This window comes from Chaetomium fimeti (genome assembly GCF_033439085.1).
Source record: "Chaetomium fimeti strain CBS 168.71 chromosome Unknown B0H64scaffold_4, whole genome shotgun sequence".
Classification (NCBI taxonomy): Eukaryota; Fungi; Ascomycota; class Sordariomycetes; order Sordariales; family Chaetomiaceae; genus Chaetomium; species Chaetomium fimeti.
In genome coordinates this window covers 1,519,417-1,541,504 of record NW_026944332.1, presented here as the reverse complement: position 1 = coordinate 1,541,504, position 22,088 = coordinate 1,519,417, and the positions used below count along the sequence as shown (strand labels likewise).

At 55.4% G+C, this 22,088-nt stretch overlaps 9 protein-coding genes across 9 annotated transcripts; 5 read left to right on the top strand and 4 right to left on the bottom strand.

Annotated features, from left to right (window-relative positions):
- Nucleotides 1-91: 91 nt before the first annotated feature.
- B0H64DRAFT_149608 (uncharacterized protein) lies at nucleotides 92-1,015 on the bottom strand. The gene is made up of 2 exons (XM_062798413.1): nucleotides 607-1,015; nucleotides 92-555 (listed from the first exon to the last, which is right to left on the bottom strand). The coding sequence occupies exons 1-2, from the start codon at nucleotides 827-829 to the stop codon at nucleotides 134-136; spliced, it is 645 nt and encodes a 214-aa protein (XP_062659114.1). The 5' UTR covers nucleotides 830-1,015; the 3' UTR covers nucleotides 92-133.
- B0H64DRAFT_395722 (uncharacterized protein) lies at nucleotides 1,008-3,609 on the bottom strand. Its single transcript, XM_062803790.1, has 2 exons — nucleotides 1,658-3,609; nucleotides 1,008-1,600 (listed from the first exon to the last, which is right to left on the bottom strand). The coding sequence occupies exons 1-2, from the start codon at nucleotides 3,506-3,508 to the stop codon at nucleotides 1,202-1,204; spliced, it is 2,250 nt and encodes a 749-aa protein (XP_062659113.1). The 5' UTR covers nucleotides 3,509-3,609; the 3' UTR covers nucleotides 1,008-1,201.
- A 111-nt stretch (nucleotides 3,610-3,720) lies between these two features.
- B0H64DRAFT_395721 (anticodon-binding protein) lies at nucleotides 3,721-5,473 on the top strand. Its single transcript, XM_062803789.1, has 5 exons — nucleotides 3,721-4,526; nucleotides 4,584-4,658; nucleotides 4,712-4,887; nucleotides 4,944-5,205; nucleotides 5,258-5,473. The coding sequence occupies exons 1-5, from the start codon at nucleotides 3,896-3,898 to the stop codon at nucleotides 5,380-5,382; spliced, it is 1,269 nt and encodes a 422-aa protein (XP_062659112.1). The 5' UTR covers nucleotides 3,721-3,895; the 3' UTR covers nucleotides 5,383-5,473.
- Nucleotides 5,474-5,545: 72 nt separating this feature from the next.
- On the bottom strand, nucleotides 5,546-7,060 carry B0H64DRAFT_474525 (uncharacterized protein; the record flags this gene model as incomplete). The annotated part of the gene is made up of 3 exons (XM_062808056.1): nucleotides 6,645-7,060; nucleotides 5,725-6,581; nucleotides 5,546-5,630 (listed from the first exon to the last, which is right to left on the bottom strand). The coding sequence occupies exons 1-3, from the start codon at nucleotides 6,894-6,896 to the stop codon at nucleotides 5,546-5,548; spliced, it is 1,194 nt and encodes a 397-aa protein (XP_062659111.1). The 5' UTR covers nucleotides 6,897-7,060.
- A 271-nt stretch (nucleotides 7,061-7,331) lies between these two features.
- On the bottom strand, nucleotides 7,332-11,523 carry B0H64DRAFT_459976 (symbiotic chitinase; the record flags this gene model as incomplete). Its single annotated transcript, XM_062807460.1, has 9 exons — nucleotides 7,332-7,667; nucleotides 7,729-8,248; nucleotides 8,314-9,712; nucleotides 9,830-10,082; nucleotides 10,174-10,673; nucleotides 10,744-10,818; nucleotides 10,873-10,959; nucleotides 11,025-11,183; nucleotides 11,346-11,523. 9 exons carry the CDS (start codon nucleotides 11,521-11,523, stop codon nucleotides 7,332-7,334), a joined length of 3,507 nt encoding a protein of 1,168 aa, XP_062659110.1.
- Nucleotides 11,524-12,377: 854 nt separating this feature from the next.
- B0H64DRAFT_323556 (LysM domain-containing protein) lies at nucleotides 12,378-14,157 on the top strand (the record flags this gene model as incomplete). The annotated part of the gene is made up of 3 exons (XM_062800617.1): nucleotides 12,378-12,553; nucleotides 12,629-12,859; nucleotides 12,981-14,157. The coding sequence occupies 3 exons, from the start codon at nucleotides 12,378-12,380 to the stop codon at nucleotides 14,155-14,157; spliced, it is 1,584 nt and encodes a 527-aa protein (XP_062659109.1).
- A 1,843-nt stretch (nucleotides 14,158-16,000) lies between these two features.
- B0H64DRAFT_424279 (uncharacterized protein) lies at nucleotides 16,001-17,249 on the top strand (the record flags this gene model as incomplete). The annotated part of the gene is made up of 4 exons (XM_062805641.1): nucleotides 16,001-16,337; nucleotides 16,394-16,724; nucleotides 16,792-16,808; nucleotides 16,863-17,249. Exons 1-4 carry the CDS (start codon nucleotides 16,068-16,070, stop codon nucleotides 17,247-17,249), a joined length of 1,005 nt encoding a protein of 334 aa, XP_062659108.1. The 5' UTR covers nucleotides 16,001-16,067.
- A 773-nt stretch (nucleotides 17,250-18,022) lies between these two features.
- Nucleotides 18,023-19,694, top strand: B0H64DRAFT_395717 (uncharacterized protein). Its single transcript, XM_062803788.1, has 2 exons — nucleotides 18,023-19,403; nucleotides 19,672-19,694. Exon 1 carries the CDS (start codon nucleotides 18,259-18,261, stop codon nucleotides 19,270-19,272), a length of 1,014 nt encoding a protein of 337 aa, XP_062659107.1. The 5' UTR covers nucleotides 18,023-18,258; the 3' UTR covers nucleotides 19,273-19,403; nucleotides 19,672-19,694.
- A 754-nt stretch (nucleotides 19,695-20,448) lies between these two features.
- Nucleotides 20,449-21,992, top strand: B0H64DRAFT_373792 (uncharacterized protein; the record flags this gene model as incomplete). The annotated part of the gene is made up of 4 exons (XM_062802293.1): nucleotides 20,449-20,494; nucleotides 20,624-20,726; nucleotides 20,782-21,317; nucleotides 21,391-21,992. 4 exons carry the CDS (start codon nucleotides 20,449-20,451, stop codon nucleotides 21,990-21,992), a joined length of 1,287 nt encoding a protein of 428 aa, XP_062659106.1.
- Between the last annotated feature and the right edge of the window lie 96 nt (nucleotides 21,993-22,088).

The window sequence follows — 22,088 nt, the reverse complement described above, 5'->3', positions numbered from 1 at the left end:
GCCAGCAGAACCAGGACCTGCACGCACAATATGTGGTAGGTAGTTATCGCCCCCGAGAAGGGAGGGGGATCGTTACACAACAGCCGCCCCCCCATCACCTCCTCCGACAGACAAATCGAGTGGTATGGAGTTATTAGCCGCTCCCAACCCGCGACACAGCCAGGCCCGCACCGGCACGAATCAGACGGGACTCGGGAGCAGCACCTCCCTCCTGCTCCAGCTTTTCCGTACTGTGTTGTATGTAGTCAACCCCGCCGGCTGGGAAACCTGCGGTTGGCCGGATTACCCGCCGCAACGATGCAGCCAGATCGACAGCCGTGCCCTCTGCTTTGTTGCGAGCCTTGTGCCTTGCTAGTAGTGGTGTGGGTGGTGGTGTTGCCGTTGTTTGCACTTCTCCACTTGCCGGCCCCCTTTGGCCCCATGCCGTATCCACTGTTTCCCTGGCGGCGGTGTTTCTGAAGTGCGGATCCGCTGTCGCAGGATCCTTTCGTTGCCACTCCGAAGTGCGAAAGCTGAGCGAGGTCCGCACGTGGTCCGCTTCCGCGGGCTCGCATTCTGTTTAGTTATTGTCTAGCAGAGATATGAGACGGCTAAGTGAGGACGGACGTTTGAGGTTTATCTCGAATACCTCCTTCGGCGGATATCCTGCAACCTCGATTTGAAATCGTCGATATGTTGCGCCATTCACCCAAAATCGTTGAAGACGGGGGCCCGTGTGGGACCCGATGTCGTCTTGAAGGAAACGAAAGGACGAAAGCAAGGATAAAAACTGGAATGTTTTCGTTTCACGCGGTTCTTGCACGGGTATAGGCGGCTTGGCCTGCAGCATCGATGCATCGACGCGGCGAGGTGCCGCATCCTGCAGCTTGACATTGCATGGACACGGGGAGATCTTCGAGATGCGACCGCTGTCTCAGGCGGCTGGGTGCGTGAGTCCACACGGTATCTACTGCAAAGCATGGGACCCAGAGGCCATGCGGACGTAACAAGGAGCACGATAACAAGGAGCACGAGTTGATGAGGCCTCCTATGCACTTGTAGTCTCGAACGGTCAGGGGCCGTGATGGCTTCACAGGGATGGCCATTCTCCATGCCGCTAGGAGAGCTCTATTGTGGTATATGCCAAGGGGGGATTTGGCAATGCGCGCCCACGCCAACTAAACAAAACGAACCATCTCTTGACTCCTCGGCGCTGTCGTTCTTAACGGACGGTAACCTCCACCTCCTGCTGGCCCTCGAAGAGAGGCAGCTCAGACTCGATATCCTGCCATGACTTGGTGCCATCGACCAACGCCCGGATGGCCGCGATGATTTTGTCCTCCTCAGCGCGCACCTGCCGCGTGCTGTCACGCTCTCTGAGGGTGATGGTGTCGTCCTTAGCCGTCTGGAAGTCGACGGTAACACCGAATGGCGTGCCCAGCTCATCGTTTCTGCTGTACCGCTTGCCGATGCTGGCGGAGGAGTCATCCACACGGCTGGAGATGCCGGCAGACCTAAGCTTCTGCGATAGCTTGCGGACGGCGGGCGCGAAGTCCTTGTGGGACGATAGAGGAACGATAAGGACCTTTGTCGGCGCTACCGCGGGAGGGAAGGACAGGACCTAATGAACGAAGTCAGCATTACTCACGCTGTGTAAATCAATGGGTGGTCTACTTACACCACGGGCCTCATCGCCACCATCGCTAGCTCGGGTCCAGTAGTTGTGCTCCATCAACGAGTAGAGTATCCGGCCAATACCGAACGACGGCTCGATGACGTTGGGCGTGTACTCCCGAATGTTTTCAACACGTTTCTGCCACTTGATAGCCAGCAAGTCCTTGCTGACCTCGACGTTGCCATCACCAACACTCGGCACTTTGACGACTGCCTTGCCGTTCTCCTCCAGCTCCTTGGCGAGCTTGCCGCGCTCCTCTTGCGTGGTGGCCAAGATAGCAGCCTCGATGGTCTTGCCGTCCTTCTTGTAGAATGGGCCAAACTTCTTCTTCTCGATCTCGATCGCCCACTCCTCGATAATCTTGGGTTCATCCAGGCGTTGCCGCACAATGAGTGGCGCACCAGTCTTCTTCGCATGGACGGACAAGTCATAGGCGCTCCGGTCGGCGCAGCCAACACACTCCACCCAGCCAGTCGAGGTAAGGAGCTCGGCATCCCAGCAGTCGCAAGCGTAATGGGCCATTTCGTTGGCCATGTGTTGCCTGAAGCGAATCTTGGACTGGTCGATACCGATCTTCTTGAGGAAGAGGTGGATGCGGGCCAGGAAGTAGCCAAGTGTCTCGTTGTCGACCAGACCGTCCTGGACGGCTTTCCCAACAGTCAACCTCGTAGTAGTAGTCTTGCCCGACAGCTGAACGTGGCGGTCCAAGAAGTCGAGCTCGATATCCTCGACCTCGTGAAACCGGTGGTGCTTCTTGTGGCCCTCCGGGTCAACAAAGTGCTCGATCTCGGCCATGAGGAATTCGCGGACACGGAGAAGACCAGCCCTCGGGGAAATCTCGTTGCGGTAGGACTTGCCAATGGAAGCAGAGGCGAAGGGCATCTGACCAGTGTTGAATTCGAGGAGTTTGGCAAAGTTTAGGAACTGACCCTGGGCAGTTTCTGGCCGGAGGTAGCCAGGGGTATTGCTGCTGGGGCCAATGGTCGTCTGGAACATGAGGTTGAACGCCACCGGAGGGCTGGGTTGCTCACCAGTGGCGGGGTTCCTAAGGTCGTACTTCTTGATGAGCTCACCCAGCTGCTCGCCGTTGTAGTTGTCGATCTGTGCCAGCACCTCCTCGTACTCCTTGACCACATCGTCCTCCAGCTTGACCGCCTCCCCGCCCTTGGCCTTCTTCTTCTTCCTCTTGGGGTCCTCCGCCTTCTCTGTCTTCTGGCCGTCGGCGACCTGTGCTAGTGCCGCCTCGGACATCTTGGGGTCCTCCGCCTTCTCTTCTACTTTCTGGCCGCGGGCCTCCTTGTCGCCCTTTAGTCGTGACTCGAGGACATCCTCCACGAAGTGGTCGGCACGGAGGATCTCGCCGTTTTTGGGGTCTTTGCACATCCAGTCCGCAAACTTGTCGACGTGGCCGCTAGTCTTGAGGACCTCGTGGGGGGTGAGCGCGGTGCAGTCGACCTCGAGCATGTCTTCCTCGAGGATGAAGTGCTTGCGCCATTGGTCGACGATGTTCGCCTGGAGCGCGCAGCCGGGCGGCCCATAGTCGTAGAGGCCCGAGACACCACCGTAAATCTCGAACGAGGGAGTGTAGAACAGGCGCCGGCGTAGGAGGGATTCGAGGGCCGCCTTGTCGAGGGGTTGGCCCTTGAGGGTAGTGGCGGTCGTAGTCATAGTGGGCGGCTTTTTCTTTTTGCTAGGCGTGTACTTTTTGAAAGCGTACGAGCGTGGGGCAGCAGGAGCGAGAGCTGTAAATCTGCGGACTGGAAACCTAAAGACCCTCGGGGCCGTGACTTTGTGGGAGTTGAGTACAATACCAACGAGTGGTGAGAGGAGAGGGGTGGGTAGAAAAGGCTTCATTAATTGTTACAGTGGTTGTTTTAGCCCAACCAGGTGAGTCACGGCCCTTCCACTTACAGATCCTCTTTTTTTCGCCGATTTCAGATCCGGGAAGCTGCTTGCCGCACCGATTGAGGGGGGACTTTGCATCTCGCCTCCACACTCCAAGCACACGACCTGCGCGCTCATACCGGAAATTCAATTAGCCGCTAAAACTGCCCCGCGACAGGAACCAGGCACTCACTCAGGCCTGAATGAGGGGCAATTCGAATCCTTGCAACCTGAAAACTTTCGGGGTACCCCTGCACTGCACGGATTCGAGACAAAAAATTTGGGGCTCGGTTCCGATAGCAGCAATTCTGCTGCGATAACAAACAGCAAGAAAAAGCACGAGACAAGTTTACAACGATGGGTTCCGGAAGAGGCTCATCTGGGGGCTCATTGTCCCTCAAGACCTCCAACAAGCTGAAACGGCAACAGCTTTACGTACAGCAAAAAAAGACGACCGGCAAAGCCCGCCACGAGGAGCGACACCGAAGGCGCAGGGAAGAGGCCAAGGACCCGGAGCTGAGGAGGCAGCGGCTCGAGCAGAACCAGCCTACGAGCATCGACAAGAAGAGGATATGGGATGATGTCGACGATGATACTCTAGGCGCTGTTGTGGATGTCGCCCAATTGAAGCGGCGGCGCTTGGAAGAGGCCGAGGCCGCAGCAGCAGCAGAGGCAGACGGTCCGATAGATGGTAATGTGGAAAAGGACGACGATGTCGACAGTATGCTTGGGTCCGACGAGGAAGCGGAAGGGGACGACGACGACGAAGAGCGCCTGGAGAAGCAACGCCAGCGGGCACAGAGACAACCCAGCGTAGCTCCATCGACCGTATCCACGAACCTCGACCTCACCCCAGATGCTCTAGCCGCCCAATTCAAGTATCTATTTAGCGACGAGCCTCCGGCGATGCCCAAAATTCTGGTCACAACTGGACTCAATGGGACAATCCATAAGGAGGCACAGGATATTGCCGCCGTTCTTCCCAATGGTAGGTACCATCGCCTGAAACCGCTAGGTCACGATCCGATGCTGACAATGCGCCTAGCCACCTACATTCCCCGGAGTGCCCATCGTTATGGTCACAAGTACAGCGTAAGGGAGATTGCAAAGTTTGCCAAGAGTCGGTCCAGCCCCATCCCCCACAGCCCCAAACGATCACTGACACGCTTCAAGACCGCGGATACACGGCGTTCTTGGTAGTGCATGAGGACCTTAAACGGCCAAGCCAGCTGAGCGTGTGCCATTTAAATGGCGAGGATGCGCCGCCCGGGCCTACCCTTACTTATACCATCCGCAACTACCAGCCAGGGAAAGCGATTCTCGGACACGGAAATCCCACCAACCACTATGTAAGGACCCTCCCTTCCCTGCACATGTTCCTTTTCAGCTGCTAACGGAGATTAAGCCCGAGCTCCTTCTCAACGGCTTCAAGACTCCGCTGGGTCTACTAGCGGCCAAGTCGATGAACACCCTGTTCCCGCCGAAACCCGAGTTGGCAGGTCGTCAGGTCTTGACACTACACAATCAACGCGATTACATTTTTTTCCGCCGGCATCGGTATATCTTCCGTGAAGCGCGGACGACGGAGAAGAATGTCCAGGGCGCGGACGGCAAGGAGATGGACGGTGTCAAGGGGATCCGCGCCGGGTTACAGGAGATTGGGCCACGTAAGTCACTTCCATACAGATGTTGAGGAGACATGAACGCTGACTTTTGCAGGAATGACCCTGAAACTCCGCAGAGTGGACAAGGGCATCGGCAGGGCAGGCAGTGAGGGCGACGATGCCCTGAAGTGGGAGTGGAAGGCGAAGATGGAGAAGAAGCGGACGCGCTTCAACCTGTAGAGAGAGGGAAGGTGTGATACCCAAAGATGTATGTTCATGTTCGATCTGAGTAGTATGCAAACAAACCACAGCAAAGTCACATAGCCAAGCTACTCTAGCACTTGCCTGGGTAATATGGACATCCAACCCCAAAGCACAAAACCCGGCCGTCGCCCTTCTGCAGTCACTTCCCTTTCTCTCCTACCGGCTGCCCTGGTGCTTTTCCTAGCGTCTGCTTCCCCCTCTCCTGTAGCATTATCACCGAGTACCTGTCCACCAGTCAGCAACAAATCCACACTTTCACGCCCCCAGCACAAGATAAAGATAGAAAGATGGAAAGCAGCCCAAAGACCAGAAACTTACGCTATGATCCCCCCCACCGCAACCACAACGCCCCCCAAACTCCCCCACTCCCCAACCCCCCTCCCACTGACCGCCCACCCCAGCGCCACAATCGCGCACGTCTTGACATGCCCAACCACCGTACTCGACACCGGCCCGGCCTGCGCGACAATAAAGAACTGCGAGATGTTGATCAGGCCGGCAAACCCCCCGCTCAGCCCGATCAGCGCCCACCGACCGGCGCCCACGCCGCTCCACGCCGCCGGCCAGGTGTCGATGAAGGGGATCGCGTAGAGCAGCAGCACGGCTGACACGGGCGCCTGGTTGAAGAGCAGCTGCATGCTGGAGAGTTTGAGGCGGCGGTGGTAGGCGCCGATCCAGACCGTGTAGAGGGAGGAGGCGGCGGTGCCGGTTAGGGCGAAGAGGATGCCGAGGGGGGTGGTTGTTTTGGGTGACGTAGAACTTGTGGTGGTGGTGGTGGTGGTGGTAGTGGGTGGGGGGAGGGAGTCGTAGTAGGAGACTAGGCCGACGCCGAGGCAGGCCGGGACGAGGGCGAGGAGGGCGCGGGGCGGGAGGGTGGCGCGGTAGAGGAGGTAGTTGAGCAGGGCGACGGTGGGGGTGAGGAGGATGCGGGCGATCTGGTAGAAGGTGATGGTGGAGAAGGCGAGGGAGAGGTTGGGCAGGATGACGTTGAGGGACATGGCGAGGGAGAGGGGGAGGATGTCGAGGAGGGCGACGCGGCGCGGGACGAAGAAGGCGAGGGCCGGGCGGGAGAGGACGAAGAGGGTGAGGAAGGTGATGAGGAAGTGGAAGCAGGCGAAGGTCAGCTGGGCGAGTTTGAGGGACGGGTCGGAGAAGATGGCTTTGTTGGTGAAGACCTGGTGAGGGGTTAGTGGTGGTTGATAGGGCATATGAAGGGAAAAATGAAGGGAGGCGTCTACAATGCCTATTGTCGCGAGGGTGTTGATGACCATCCAGATCAGGCCAGAAGTGAACGAGCTCTTTGGAGCAACCTCCTCCCCTCGAGTTTCGTTTGGGAGGAGTTCATTCTTCTCATGGCTCAGAGCAGACTCTAAATCATCCGATAGCCTTTTTTGGTTTTCTTCGTCATTCCCGGGATGGTTGAACCGAGCTATTCGAGGGTTGAGGGAGGAGAGGGACAAGGCCGAGGGGATCTCATTTCTGTCCGACATGTTGAGGCTTGCACTAAATAGTGCTAAGATGGAACGGACATGAAATGGTAACCTTCCATGGGAAATATGTAGTGTTTATATCTCAACCCCGCCTCGCCCGCGAGTGGTGAAAGCGGTTCTTCTACAATGAACTGCGGGAAACATTTCAGGCCACATCAGCCAAGCCCCGATCGTTGACTTCCAAACCGGGCTGCCAGGGAAGGCCCGGACGATCTCCCCCTTTCCCAATTTGGTAAAGCTCACAGGAAGTGGGTTCTTTTGGTGTAAGATGATTGGCCGTCCAAAGAGAACTGAAAACCTCCCTTCGACCCCAAGAGAGAACACGAGTGGGGGCGTCCCAAAATGATTTCCATAATCTGTACTAGTACTTCAAGGCAAAAGCCGTTTCTAACACCGTCTAACCCTGCTTGCTTGCTTCCCTCCAACACCACTCAGTCATTTGCCAACGTCTTTGGACCAGCGGAGATGGTCCCTTATTTCGGCGTAGTGCTTGGTCGTTTGCACGAGCTTGGCAAGGGGACCACCCGAGGCGGCCATCTCAGCCGACACGCTGTTGTCAATCATGTTATACAGGTCAAGTACCCAGTTGGCCGCTCTTTCAGCGACGACTTGTTGGTAAACCGGCCAAAGCTCGTCCCAGATCGCCTTTATCCCCTTCAACTCGGGCATGTGCAGGTCCATGTTGATGACCTCCTGGTTAAATCCTTGGTACGCCTGCCGCCAGACTGGTTCCAGCCCGACGTCGTTCAAGTACGCAAACACCAAGAAGACCTGCGAACATCCTTGTCAGTACGCAGTAACTGGCAGTTGGGCGGCATTGAAAGCAACCCACGTTTTTCAACTTCGTTTCGATTTTTCTGATCGATTCCACGTCGCTTTGCATCCCCCCCCCGAACCACTCCTCAAAGCTTTTAGCACCAATCGGGTTATACAGTCTGAAAAGGGTACCCTTCATCAAATTGATGTCACCCGTGGTCACAGCTAAGTTCTGCATGTTGCCCCAGTCGCCCATCAGTGTCATCATTCGGCCGCAAGGGGTGTTTGGAGGGGGTAGGTAGTCTTTGGGTAGACCCTTCCAGTTGACGACCTCATAAAACTGGTTTAGCTTGATGTTGTCCGGGTAGAGCTTGTGCCAACCCGTGTACAGGTTTTCCTCGGTAATCCTGGCTGCCTTTATGAACTGCGTGGCGGCTGTCTTGGCTACCTTGGGTAGTTTGCCGGTGTATGCTGTTCGCAACAGAAGGTTGGGGAGCTGGAGCTCGAGGAGATGCTCGGTCTGGAACCCTTTCTTGGCCATGTCCGCCATGCGAGTAAAAGCGAGTCCCGAGTTGGTGCAGACTTCGCTTGCCTTGCTGAAATGCCGTTAGCAGTGGCCACCTTGTTTGTAGGTTAAGGGAGGGGTGATCACTGCACTGACCCGTAGCTGCCCTTGAGAAGCATCGTAGCGAGCCCGGTGCCAGGGCGGAAAAGGTATTTATGTTTGTTACCGGTTGGATAGGGGCGCGAGTACCATACGAGCTTGCGTTTGGCCATCTCCAATACGTATTGCCTCGGCCCGCCAGGGTATAATGACCTGGGTTTCCCTGTAAGCTCCTCCGCCAGGTCCTCCGAGCCATATTCGAGCCCATCCCCGATCCCAGTCCAGTTCGCAGCGCGTAGATAGTCTTCAAGATCGTCTTCAAAATCGTCGCGAAGATCGTCGTCAAGATCGTCGTCAAGATCGTCTTCAAGGTCTTCATCGCAGAGGTCTGGGTCGTCGGCACATGCATCGTAGTCGCAAATATCCTCGTTCAAGGCCGCAGCATTGGGCGTGCAGCAGAGTGCCTTATTCCTCCACCAAGAGCAAGCACTGTAGCTGTCTCCCTGGTCGTTGGTCCACAGTGTCACCTCTGACTTGGCGCAGGTGTTGTCGGCACAGTCACCCTCGCCGACCCAGTGGCAGTTCCTGAAGGGGATCGGCCGGTCCTTCTTGCAGCAGTAGTGGTTACCGTTGCAGAACACGGTCGACAAGCCCCAGCGGTCGCGGGCATAGGCAACACTCTCCTCGTCCGAGTTGCACTCGCCGCTGCAACCGCCGGTCCAGCGGCAGCCCTCAGTCAGACTGGTGTATGAGTTGGCCTTGCAGCAGAGGGCCTTGTCACCGCGGTTGCACTTCTTTGTTGGGCTCGACTCGCCCGGGGTGCCGCCCCAGCTGGATGCCGCGATCTTGACCTCGCCCTCGTGGCACTGCCCGTTGCAGTCCCCACCAGACCCCCGCCACATGCAGCCGGTCATGCCCGAGGTCTCAGGACAGCAGATGGGACGGCCGCATTGGGACTCGTGGATGCCGCTGCAGTCGACTCCATCTCTGTCCAGTCCGACTCTCCCGAACCCGGGGTCACATCTGTCGTCGAATTGGCTCCCCCCCTTGTAGCAGTTGTGGCCAAAGCTAGCATCTATCTCGGGCATAGCTCCGAAGTCCGGGTTCTCCATAGAGAACTCGGGGTTACCGCTAAGTGCCTTATGCGCAGAGAGCTCGTAGTCATCTGTACTTATCTTAGCATATAAAAGGAGGATCGTATGGGGGATATAAAAAGGACGGCGGAGGAAGAGAAAAAGAAGCCCACCCAAGTCAGACGCCCATATAAGCGACCCCGTGAATCCTATGTCGTCCGCCCATTTGATCTTGTTTTTGAACGTCTCGGAATCATCAAACGAGACCCATTGATCATTATCCCAAGCCATGTACTTGACCGCGGCCTCCTTGTCGTGCACAGTGATCAAGTCCCGTTTTTTGCTTTTAGCGATGATGTCCTGGATCTCGTAGTGCGCAAGATCTGTAATTATGTATCGTCAGGTCAAGTCCGGTCAGATCAAGCCCGAGGTACTTCAAGATGACATGACTCCCGAGAAGCCCAGTGAACTTGGAGAAACTCATGAGAACGGCAACTTACACCCACTTGTCCCAGTGCACACTCCCGGCTTGGCTCCGCTGGTAAATGGGCACCCGGGCTTGTTACAAGTCGGGTCTTTCAGCGTAAACGCTCTTCCGTAAAATCCAAAGCCGAGGGCAAGCTTCGAGGGCGGAATTCCGGCTCGCCAGAACAGCTCCGTGGCAAGCTTGATCTCAGTCAGGTTCGTGTGAGCTTGCACAATAGGTCCGATGGGATTTGAACTATCCCACACGCCGTGCAGATCGTATGTCATCTAGAGAAACGTGAGTTAGCAACACTGGTACTGTAGGAATACTGTAAAAAGGTACCTAGGTAGCGAGGGACGGACGGTTGTTCTGACTTACGATGTTGATCCAGTCGACGTATTTGACCATGCCGGTCAGGTCAAACCAACGCAAATACCAGAACGACGAGGGAGCAGTGAACGTGATGCCTAACTTACGCCCCGAGTCATGAAACGTTTTGCGCAGCGTCTCCAGCATGAGCACGTAATTCTTGGTGTCCTCCGGCTTGCCGCCTCGATCCGGAGCGCCGGGGTATTCCCAATCGATGTCGACGCCATCGTACCCGTAAGTGTTCAGGAATTTGAGCACGTTGTTCGCGAATGTCTGACGGTTGGCTGGACTGCGTGCAATGTTCCCAAAGACAGGCTGCGTTGCAGTTCCGTTGTCGGAGAAAGTCCAACCCCCGATGCTCACAAACAGCTCGAGGGCCGGGTTCTTGAGTTTCAGGGCGGCGACGTCCTTGAACGTATGAACGGGGGTGGCGGCATCTATGGTAGTAAGCTTGAAGGTAGTGGGATCGATAAATGCGAAGGCGTAGTTGAGATGAGTGAGACCATTTACTAACGTAGCCGGGCAGTGTTAGTTGCGCCGCTCCCCAATCCATAAGAGTCTTCCAGGGTTCAAACATACCGGGGAGGTCATTGGCTGTTGTCTGATGACACAACGATCTGTCGTTCCATGCCTCGTAGTAACCGATGACTATCGCTCGGGGTGTCATTCACAGTCTCAAGACACGAGTAGATGGAATGTCGTTCTCACTCTTTGACAGTGTCTTGCCGCCCTTCCCCCTTCCTAGTGGTTTCGGATGCTCAACGCAGTTGGACTGGCATTTTCCTGTGCAGAAATCTAAATCCGGGGTAATAGAGAGTCAGCAACAGTGGCCATGAAAAGAGGTACCAGGTGCTTCTTGCCTTTGGTTGTGCCGCAAAAGCCGAATTCCGAGCAACAAGTGTTGAGAGGGCAAGTCTTGTTGACAGGCACCGCATCCCGACCACACTCGGCATGAGCATCACAGTTGCTGGTGCATCCGGTGCCGCAGTAAGTCGGCCCATAACCACACCATCCGTCCTCTACGGAGCTGTTAGTGTACATGGGGATGCGGAAGAATCAAAAACAAGACGTACTTCCACAACAAGCCCCATTCTCACAAGGTTCTGTTTATACAGTCAGCCGTACGTCACAATCAAAAAGCCAGGGAAGAGATAGGGGGAAGCACGAGAGGGTCAACATACTTCCGGGCCCGCATGTGAAGTCGTTCCGCTTGACCACCGCCGTTGACTCTCTGATTTCGCGAGCCCGGCGTTCCAAAACAGAAAACCTTTTATGGGTGGGGGAAGGGGAAGAGTAGCCGTCCCCGGCCAAGGCATGGCCTAGTAATAGCCCGGTAAGCAGAAGATGGAAGGGCTTCATTTCTCTGATGCTCTGATGTGAATCTCAAGGAACTTGATGGTCTCAATATCATGAAGAAAGTTAAAGGATGTTTGTTGGGCGAAAGAAAGAGAGACATAGTGTGTGATATTGGCAGTCTTATTCTGCGGATGTGTCGCCCCTCGATGGCACACCGGGGTTCTTCCTGCGAGTCCGCACTCAACCTGCCGAACATCTCGCACCTGACCATCGAGGGTATCACTTAGTTTGGCCTTACGCAGGAGCCGATATGTCCATCGTGCCTCATGTGTCATTCAGCTGTGACATGAACGCGTACCTTGCGGCATGCGTATCGTCAAAGCAAGTGTCTAGAAGTTTGTGTGCCCGAGGTAACCTTTCACTAGCAACCGAGGTTCTATTCAGAAGAAATTCAAATCCGTCAGTTGACATATGATGTAGCAATAGTAAGGAGACGTTGCGCAGTGGCGTTGCACTATTGAGCCGGTGTTGGCACACAGAACACAATAGGTAGCGTCTGGTCACTTCCAACTTCTCGGCTCTATATTCACATGACGAGCAAGTGGACGGCTGCTCCGGCGCACAATCGCAATTACACTAGAGAGGGGGCTCATCAAAAGACACTGCTTCGAGAAGAAACTTGGCTTTTCTGTATCCCAGAGATGGTGCCATCTTCTCCTTTTCTGCGTGTGCTCGGCGTTGCGCAAGCCGCGTCACTTGTAAGGGAACCCTCTAGCTTCGAACTTTGAGATTTATTTACCTCTCGCCTGCTTTCTCTCAGGACTGGGAAGCCCCTAACTTCCCATGTTTTATCCCTATCCTTACATCTTCACATCTTCACATACATTTTGACTCTGTCGCAAGAGTGCTAACCCGACATGTTTGGTCCAACTCCGCTGATAGCGCTGTTGTACGGGCTCTATGTAGCCAACGCTCAGCAGTTCCAAGACCGCGTATTCCCCTACGAGTCTTTAGGGCTGAGCAGCAAGTGTCTCGCTGCGATTAACTGTACTGTGCCGTCGTGCCCTAGCTGGCTCGTCCCGCACGCCGGTCTGTGAGTACAAAACCACAAGCCCGATGACATCCAACTCTTTATAACTGACCAGGTCTGATCCGTACTTTGCCCTAGAGAGGCAGCCAGTTTCAACATCTTAGCAAAAGCCGAGCTCCAGGCTCTCTGTAACCGCACTTGTCAGGATGATCTTGTTCGCCTGAGGACAAAAGTGCTCGGTGCCTGCACGGCGAGTGAAGATGTGATGGTTCCAGGCGGCATTGCGTACCCAGGTAGGCCTCGGGCTAACTACCTATCCCGGCATACGGCCTATTCGACTCTTCTAACTGTGGCACCTACCTATTGTTGGTTGTAGCTACGTTTATCATTGATCGTCTGCTTTATGCCGCCGGCATGTCATGTCTCAAAGATTCGTGAGTTTATCCCCCGGCATGACCCGAGTGTTGTGAACCGAAGTTGATGTCGAAAGCAGAGCCACAGGCGAGTATTGTGACACAATTATCGCACCATGGATGGACCAGACTGAGCCGTATACAAAGGCTCAGAACTGCTCGGAGTGCCGGGTAGCAATCCAAGCAAAGCAGCTTGCGTCTCCGTTTGGTTTCGACGAAGAAGCTGCCTCTGACTTCGCTTTTACCACCTCAAGCTGTTCAGCGAGCACCTACAGCTTTGCCAGACCCACGCAGTACGCACTTAACTCGACCACCCAACCGCCGTCAAAACCTACCTGCACTGCAAACCGAACATACATTATCCAAGCAGGGGACTCATGCAATGGCATTGCCGAAGCACGCGGGGTTGCAACAGAAGCTCTAATCAACCTGAACGGGCTGGACTTGGGTTGCTGCGGGATACCACCCACCAATACCACAATTTGTCTCCCGCCCCCTTGTAGGATCCGCGAACTCGGCCTCAGCGACACATGTGAATCCATCACAGCAGCTGAGAACATCACCATCAGCCAACTTCTCGCTTGGAATCCGGTTCTCAGCCCGGGCTGCGGTAACCTCATCAGATGGCGAGGCCGGTTCATATGCGTCAGTTCACCCCTCGGGATCATCAACGTGCCCGACGGCGGCGCCGCAACAACCCAAGCTCCCGTCCCCAACAACACGCAGGGGGGATCCAACACGTACTGCGGGCAGTGGCACACCATCCAGCCAGACGACACATGCGCATCCATCTCGCTCGCGCACGGCATCACGCTGGACGACTTCTACTTTCTCAACCACCAGGTCGACAACGTCAGCTGCAGCAATCTCTGGCTCGGCTACGCCTACTGCGTCAAGGCCGTCGGCAACATCCAGACCTACCCGGACTACCCGGTGTTGATGCCGTCCACCACTTTCACCCGCCCGCCCCCCGCCAACACAACCGCACCTCCGGCGTTCGATCCTCCTCCTCTTAGTCCCCGCGCCTCGGGGACGATCGATGGGTGTGACCAATATAAGAATGGGTGGTCGGAGCGCGTTACGGCCCGGGATCCCGACGCCAACACGTGCATGAGATGGGCCATGATGGCCGATGTCTTGGTTGCGCAGCTCAGGCGATGGAACCCGAGCTTGAACGAGAATGGCTGTGTCCTTTTGGCCGAGTTCAGCTACTGTATCGTCAAGGCCGACGATATGAACGGTAAGTGGAGTTGATGACACCCAACGCAGAGCTCTAGGAAGGCAGATGAGGACATAAGCTTGGTGATCTATCATGGACTGACAATCCGCAACGTCATTCCCCCCGACAGATCCATCAGAAACGGCGCCCCCCTCGACGACTCAGCCACCAACAACGACTCGTGCACCGCCAACCACCACCTCTCCCAGAGCACCTGCTCCCCCGGCAGAGACGCAACCGGGGGTGATCGCTAGCTGCAAGAAATGGCACGTCGTGACCGGCGACGACAGTTGCCGGGCTATCACAGATCACTACGGTATTTCATTGGATGATTTTTACAGATGGAACCCCGGTGTCGGATCAGGTTGTGAGACTTTGTGGTTGGGCTATGCGGTCTGTGTGGGAATTTAACCTAGGTACCTAGGTAATGTGGACGTACCTTACTTTACTCATACCTGCCTTGGTAGAGGACAGATGGTGTGGCTCTGGACCGACGTACTGCGGCACCGGATGCATCAGCAACTGTGATGGTCATGCCGAACGCACCTAGGTAGTCAGGATGCAGTACCTGTCAACAGGACTTGCCCTCTCAACATTTGTAGTAACCCAATGCCATGAAATGTGTCACTCAAGATTCAGGGCCAAGGCTAGACCAACTCAAAGGGAACCGCCTCGCTTGATAGCCTCAAGCCCTAAGAATTGTGATTCCGCTGCGGGTGGTCGAAGATGGGGTTGTGTAACCACAGGACTGGAAGTTCCTGATGCTTCAAGTGGTCGGTCGGCAATATTGATTTTTGAATAGCCGCCGCTCTCGCCGATCCGTTCATGGCCGCAGCGCTGCATTGGAACCATGGTGGTTGATCTTGTCCATTGATCCGAGCCTTGACCGACGGAGGGCCTGCGGCAACCTCTGTGGTGCCTCCGGAGGATAGGTACCTAGGTAGGTACCTATGCATTCAAAAACGCGGGGATTTCCATCACCCCAGCTCGTCAAGTTATTCGTTGAAAGGAGTGTGTGTTACTACTGGCGTTCGCGAGATATACTTATTGGTTCTTTATTCAGCTGAAAGGTGGTAGGACGAAGGCTCGGGTAGAATCCCGTCAAGAGGCAGTTTGTACATTCCGACGTTAGACGGGAGGTAAGAAAGCTGTACTCCGTTTGCGGAATATCTCTGCATCTTCTCAAGAACCTCTCTCAAAGGTGATACTTTCTGGTTATGTTTCGGCTGCCAATAGCTTGGACGTTTGGTCGTGTGGTAGTAACTCGGACGAGGAGGGCCTTGTTGAGATCGAGGCCAGGGGCACTGAAGAAGCTAGGCATTTCCCGAGGCGGGAGGGTAGCAGTAAGAAAGACAAGCTGAATAGGTAGTACTGCTCCATGCATTCAGCTGTGTAATAAGTGTGTCGCGTAGCCAGTTCGTCAACCCTCTGTTTGTCTCATTGCCGGGTAGGTGATGCTGTTGTGCATCTCAGCTCGCACAATGCTCTCGAAATGCATGAGCTAGACCGCAAATAGGAGAGATGTTTTACACGAGGCTTGATTGTCTCCCCGCAACAGCCATGCTTCCGCAAACTTGTTTCTTATTTGAGACGTATCAGCGGAGATCACATATTATCGACCGACGAAAGGTGATGCCTGCATGCTCCCGACGATGCGTATCGTGTTGATTGGCGATATTACGGAGCTATGCTCGTAATGCGATGGCGACAGCCCTTCCAGTGTGCGGAGAGTCGTCGCGTCGGTCGGCAGTTGCTGTCTTGCTGAGACTCCTTCCCCCTTCCCGATCATAGGAGGAGAGCTAAAAACATTACTTCCGAGATTGACACTATATAAACCCTTAACGTCGCCCACTTGCCTCAACTCTCTCTAACACACAAGTCCTATCATCAGTCCATTCACACGCGCACATCAAACACCAAGACACCCCCATCGACACCTTAGATCATGTCTACCGTCCTTCTCCCCGACTCCCGCATCACCTCGATGGTGATGGGGAACGACATCTTTGCATACGCGCAGGCCTATGACGGCGATGTGTACCAGTTTGTAGGTGCTGTTGAAAACGGAGTGACTTACTACGGCCAGAGGAGGAGGTCGGGTGTCATCATCGAGCGTTTGAGAGGCAACAAGCCTGGGCCCAACGCCCCCAAGCTCTTCACTCCGCTTGCCGCCGTGTCCTTCGCCGATGAGCTCAACAAGCCGATGGCTGAAAAGGTAGGCAACTCACCGGTATTCGGTTGTCATTCTTGCCTAACTTGGTCCGAATCTAGTTCGTCTTTTATTTGGACGACAACAACATCCTCCACGACCAGTACTGCAACTCGACCACCAACAATGAGTTCAAACACGGGTCTTTGTCCAGCCTGAAAATCGAATGTGCTCACTACTCGGCCTTGGCCGCCGTCACCATCAAGGGCGACGTTGTGAACCACATGTGTGTGTTCTACCAGACCCCTGGCCAGGACGCTGCCGTGAAGATGGTTAGTTTTGCCGGCAGGCATCGATCCTGGCACGAGGGTGAGGCCAACCTCAGGGACCCTCCCCTCTACGGCACCTCTTTGACCGCAGTGCCCCCTCGTTCCGGCTACCTTGGACGCAGTGGTTCTGGCTCGTCGAACGCGGGCCAGCCGATCTACTACCTCCAGCTGGACAACAACGCCCTCGGCAGTGGACAGGGCACATCAGGTATGGATACGTCGCAATCAGTTTCAGCTCTCTTCTAACATTCTGGTCACAGAGCCTCTCCCGCTGTCAGGCTACGATAACGACGGCAGGCCGGTGGCATTCCCGCCTCACACGAGCCTTACTGCAGTGGACAATGGCTCGCAGCTCCATCTTATCTACAAGTCCCACTCCGGAACGGTGAAAGTCATCCGTCTCGACCCCACCCAAGGCCTCCAAGTGCCCGAAGTCTTCTTCCACGACCTCAACGTGGCGCCCAGGAGCTACATATCCGCGTGCCTTGCCCCCAACACGGGCACGAACACCAGCATCGTCCTGTTCTATCAGGTCCTCAACGAGGTCACCAGAAAGGTCCAGATGACGGCCAGGGTGGTATCCAGGCCCAGCACTGCCGCCAGTGGCACCCAGTGGAATGTGTCGAACCCGGAGACTCTCGGCGTGTGAGGCACAGAACGCGCATTCGTGAGGTTGGTCATCCGGCCGCACAATATCTGACGCGGCCGTATGGGAGGGGAGATAGGAGGACTTGTTTCCGGTCACACGCTCATTTACCGCAGTTGATCCATATCGAGACCGTTTTCATCGCAAGCCGTTTCTGTACGTGATTGTCTATCTGATGCTCTCCTCGCAACGGTGCCCCCTTGGATGTTATTGAGACGGTGGTGCGTGCGAGTTCTTCCTACCTAGGTAGGTACCTGACTGATGGGGTACATATCTCTGGTCCTCAGCCAGGTCCCCAAAGACCAAACATCCTCGAGCAACCACATCGGCAAGATGCTCCACACAGCCCGTGAGTATTCTTTAAGGCTGAGCGAGCCCACGTGGCAAAAGGATATTACTTATGATTGATCTGGACAAGGACAGCTTGGGAATTCGGGGGGTGGTTGAATGAAAATGTGTTTGGGCTGTCTTTGAGGCCTGTCTGAAGCTGATTACCTACATCCATTTATCTTACTCTCCCAGACAAATATCAATGAAAAGGTCCACCCTTTTTAGTGTGTCAATTCGGGGCGAGGGACCGAGTTTGGTTCTTTCTAAATACTTATCCCGAGACCATTTCCCAATCAATGATGAGGCCCGACGGCTTGAGACACGAAAGGGGTAAGAAACCCGGGGATGATTCAAAGCCTGTAGGACTTTCCCAACCTTTCTCCTGTGCCGCCTGTGTGCCTATCACCGAACAAGCGTTGCATACTGTGCAAGATGCATTGCAAACTTGGAAGTAAGAAGTTTGAAATGTCTAGGTAGGTAATCTCGGCCCGAAGTTCTGGAGGAAAGGGATCCCTACTGTGTGTAGTAACACAACCTTCCGCGCGTCAGGGTGTTGCTCCGAGTCAGACCAAACGTTGCTGCGTGCTTTCAAACATAATGTACCTAGGTAGCGCTGTGTTCTTCAATCCTTCTTCTCCATCCACCATCAAACACTTGCTAGCCCGAGCTACTCAACAGCAACATGTTGCCTCGCGTTATCTGGACCAGAATTCCCCTCGTCAGACATTCAGAATTGACCTTTTCATTGCGGTACTCTATCGCGGCGAGAACTCCTCCCATCTCCTCAATCGGCATCAAGGCGCCCTCGCAAGCACGCCTCAATTTTGCCACCACGACAACGCGATTCTTGACAGACGCCGACAGGGCGCGTGAGAGGGCGTACAAAGAGGCGTTCGTCAAAGCCTTGGACCAGCTTCCCCTAAACGACCCCGACCGCATCCGGAAAGCCTTTACCGCAGCCGGGGAGGCCCACCCCATCCACCCGGCCGTTCATCGACTCCATTTGAACGTGCAGAAAATCGACGACGGGTTCGACGGGATCGAGGAGGCGCTCAGCGACCGGAACCTCAAGGCCGACGCGCCCTGGGGGATGGCTCTGTACCGCACCGCGTACGGCGACGAGGCTGCGTGGCGGCACATGGTTGCCAGAATCAAGGGCAGCATGGAAAGGTCGGTGATGGGTTGGGACGACATACGCGCGCGGCACCAGCTGGTCGTCATGGACGACCGCTCACAGTTCGATGGGGCGACCATCGACCAGGTCCGCACGCATTTTCGCGCGTGGTCGCTGGAGGAGCTGAAGCGCAATTGGCGACACCCACCTCTACCGGAGGAGGAGCTCGCCAAAATTGAGGCCAGTACCTTTGGGCCAGACGAGGGTGCGGGGTTGCGATACAACTACTGTTTGGTGGTCGATGATCTGTGTCTCGAGTCTGTTGAGAGGATGCGTAGCCCAGTGTTGAAGTTGGTCGATAAGGGCTGGAAACCTTACGATCCCGACGAGTTACCGATGACGGATGAAAGTGAAGAGGATGAAAACCCTGGCTGGGAAGGGGGGGTCACGAACAGCGAGTACGAGTGGGTGGGTTGGATGTACATAGATACGAACGACTACGTTGAGATTCAGGACTTGTTGCAGGAAAGCTGTTGGTGGCCTGACATGTATGTGCGGCCACCTCTCATGCGGGGGGGGTGAAGTTTGGACTCTAGATACATTTAAACGGATGCCGGGATTTTGGCGGAGGAACGGGCAATCGTCGAACTAGCGACTTACTAGCAGTTTGTTTAATATCCATCCTCCCGTTTGTTTGCGTGGTGCCTGTGTTTCTATTAATTGGTGTTAGAAGGCGTTTCAGGTTGTAGCCGCGAGATATTAAGTTAATGCGGAGGGCAATGTCCAACTACCACGATGATGAGCAAGCTATTACCCGTGGACTAAAATATTCATGGGATTGCGCAAGAAACTACCCAGTAATACTGTGTAAGAGGACTCTGCCTATGCTTTTGCGTTTGGTCATTTGATATCTTAAAAAGAAGTAGAAAAGAAATAGAGAAAAGAAAAGGAAAGAACGAAACTGGGATGAAATGTACATACCTACCTACCAGGTAGGTAGCACGACCCCAAAAAGAAAGAAGGCAGGAAAACAAGAAAACAAGAAAGCAAGTATCATGATGCGATGTGTGAATAAACGCCCAAGCCATGAGCCGTTTGCGGTCAGCATTTCTAAGACATAGGTGCTCAATGAGGGAGGCTGCGAGTTCTTCGAAGAACTCGATCGATGTAACTTGCAATCTCGGCCACCCAGCGATGTGGGGGACGCCACCAAGGGATGGAGGAAGTGGGGGTAATTAATCGTCACCATCCTGTCACAGCGTAAATTTCACTCGGGCACCTCGAGGCACGTCATCCCATTTCCGGGGTCAACCTGAACGAGGTGACGAGCACATGGCAAAAGCAAACGGGCGACTTGGTTTTCCATGGGCATTCGCTGAGGGGCAAAGTCAATGCGTTTAAGAACGATCGACTCTTCGCGCCCCAAGCGCTGGAGAGCGTTTACGCAACACGTCGCCCTGAAACAGCAGCTAATTCCGCTCATTGCCTTTTTTGGCCACCTTCCGTGTGATTGCCAGGCGAGGACAAGGTCAACCTTGGACTTGGCGTACAGTGCCATTCGAAACTGCCGATTCGTACAGAACCAACAATCAAGAGGAGGTTTGTTGAACTTGACAACGCGTGGAATATTCAGCATTCCGATTTACCGGGTCGCCTCACTCTCCTTAAGCCTTCCTCTTTCAGCCAGCTAGGGCCGGCCCATCCCTCCCTCGTCGTAGAAAATCACATGCGACTTTACGGCGTCGCACTCTTTCAAGAATGACTGTTTCGGGTGGGGCAACGTCGCCAATTGGGGTCGCTCATGGTGAGTGTGTCTATCCGCGAAAAGAAAATAGAAACAAGAGAGACGGAGGAAAAGGATATCATCAGTCGCAATCATGCTGACTCAAACTCAATGTAAAAGGCTTCCGTCGGCCGAATACTTTCTTTGAAGACTATGGCATTTGGAAGGAGGCCCCAGTGCTCATCGGCACCACCAGCTTTGAGCCCCGCCCCGATGTCAAGAACATCATGATCACGGGAGGGGCCGGCTTCATGTACGCCCCCTGAAATACCATTCGGCCGTCCGTGGAGTGACTGACCGTGTGATAGAGCATGCTGGCTCGTCCGGCACCTCACCCTCACCTACCCGCACGCCTACAACATCATCTCGTTCGACAAGCTGGACTACTGCTCCTCGCTCAACAACACGCGCATCCTCAACGACAGGCGCAACTTCACCTTCTACCAGGGCGACGTGACCAACCCCTCGGAGGTGGTCGACTGCCTGGAGCGGTACAACGTCGACACCATCTTCCACTTCGCGGCGCAGTCGCACGTGGACCTGAGCTTCGGCAACTCGTACGGCTTCACGCACACCAACGTGTACGGCACGCACGTGCTGCTGGAGAGCGCCAAGAAGGTGGGCATCCGGCGCTTCATCCACGTGTCGACCGACGAGGTGTACGGCGAGGTCAAGGACGGCGACGACGACCTGCTCGAGAGCAGCATCCTGGCGCCCACCAACCCCTACGCCGCCAGCAAGGCCGCCGCCGAGATGCTCGTGCACTCGTACCAGAAGAGCTTCAAGCTGCCGGCTATCATCGTGCGCAGCAACAACGTCTACGGACCGCACCAGTACCCGGAGAGTAAGCCACACCAGCACCCCATCACCGCCCCCTTATTTACCCACCATACTAACCCCCCCGTCCTTCTCACCAGAAATCATCCCCAAATTCACGTGCCTCCTCGCGCGTCACAAGCCCGTGGTCCTCCACGGCGACGGCTCGCCCACGCGCCGGTATCTCTACGCCGGCGACGCGGCGGACGCCTTCGACACGATCCTGCACCGGGGCCAGGCCGGGCAGATCTACAACGTGGGGTCGCAAGACGAGGTCAGCAACGTAGCACTATGCCGACGGCTCCTCGGCGTGATGGGGATCGCGCACGAACCCGTGCCGGACGACGAGTTCCGGCGCTGGGTGAAATACACGCACGACCGGCCGTTTAATGATCATCGTTATGCTGTCGATGCGACCAAGCTGCGTGGGTTGGGGTGGGAGCAGAAGACGGGGCTGGAGGAGGGGTTGAGGGCGACGGTGGAGTGGTATCGGCTGTTTGGGGAGCGGTGGTGGGGGGATATCACGAAGGTGCTGAGCCCGTTTCCGGTGGTGGCCGGGATGGAGGTGCTGTCGGATTCGGAGCCCGTGTCGGATAACCCGCAGACGGCGGGACAGGGGAGCGGGAAGGGGGAGGGGAGTGGGAATGGAAATGGAAATGGGGCGGCTGTGAATGGCAGCGGACACCACCACCACAACGGGTGAGTGAGTGCATTTGTGGGGGAGTGTTTATATGCTGGATCGCGCGGCGCGCGCTACGTAAATATGACTTGGGATGGCGTTGGCCTTTTTTTTTTTTAA

What these genes read in the sequence shown, in the direction of transcription:
- B0H64DRAFT_395722 (XM_062803790.1), bottom strand. Translation starts at nt 3,508, where the DNA reads ATGAAGCCTTTTCTACCCACCCCTCTCCTCTCACCACTCGTTGGTATT. An exon ending in GTGGCGATGAGGCCCGTGGT is followed by an intron (nt 1,601 to 1,657) that starts GTAAGTAGACCA and finishes TTCGTTCATTAG; the next exon opens with GTCCTGTCCTTCCCTCCCGC.
- B0H64DRAFT_149608 (XM_062798413.1), bottom strand. Translation starts at nt 829, where the DNA reads ATGCTGCAGGCCAAGCCGCCTATACCCGTGCAAGAACCGCGTGAAACG. An exon ending in ATTCGAGATAAACCTCAAAC is followed by an intron (nt 556 to 606) that starts GTCCGTCCTCAC and finishes ATAACTAAACAG; the next exon opens with AATGCGAGCCCGCGGAAGCG.
- B0H64DRAFT_395717 (XM_062803788.1), top strand. Translation starts at nt 18,259, where the DNA reads ATGTTGCCTCGCGTTATCTGGACCAGAATTCCCCTCGTCAGACATTCA.
- B0H64DRAFT_395721 (XM_062803789.1), top strand. Translation starts at nt 3,896, where the DNA reads ATGGGTTCCGGAAGAGGCTCATCTGGGGGCTCATTGTCCCTCAAGACC. An exon ending in GATTGCAAAGTTTGCCAAGA is followed by an intron (nt 4,659 to 4,711) that starts GTCGGTCCAGCC and finishes ACACGCTTCAAG; the next exon opens with ACCGCGGATACACGGCGTTC. An exon ending in GAAATCCCACCAACCACTAT is followed by an intron (nt 4,888 to 4,943) that starts GTAAGGACCCTC and finishes ACGGAGATTAAG; the next exon opens with CCCGAGCTCCTTCTCAACGG.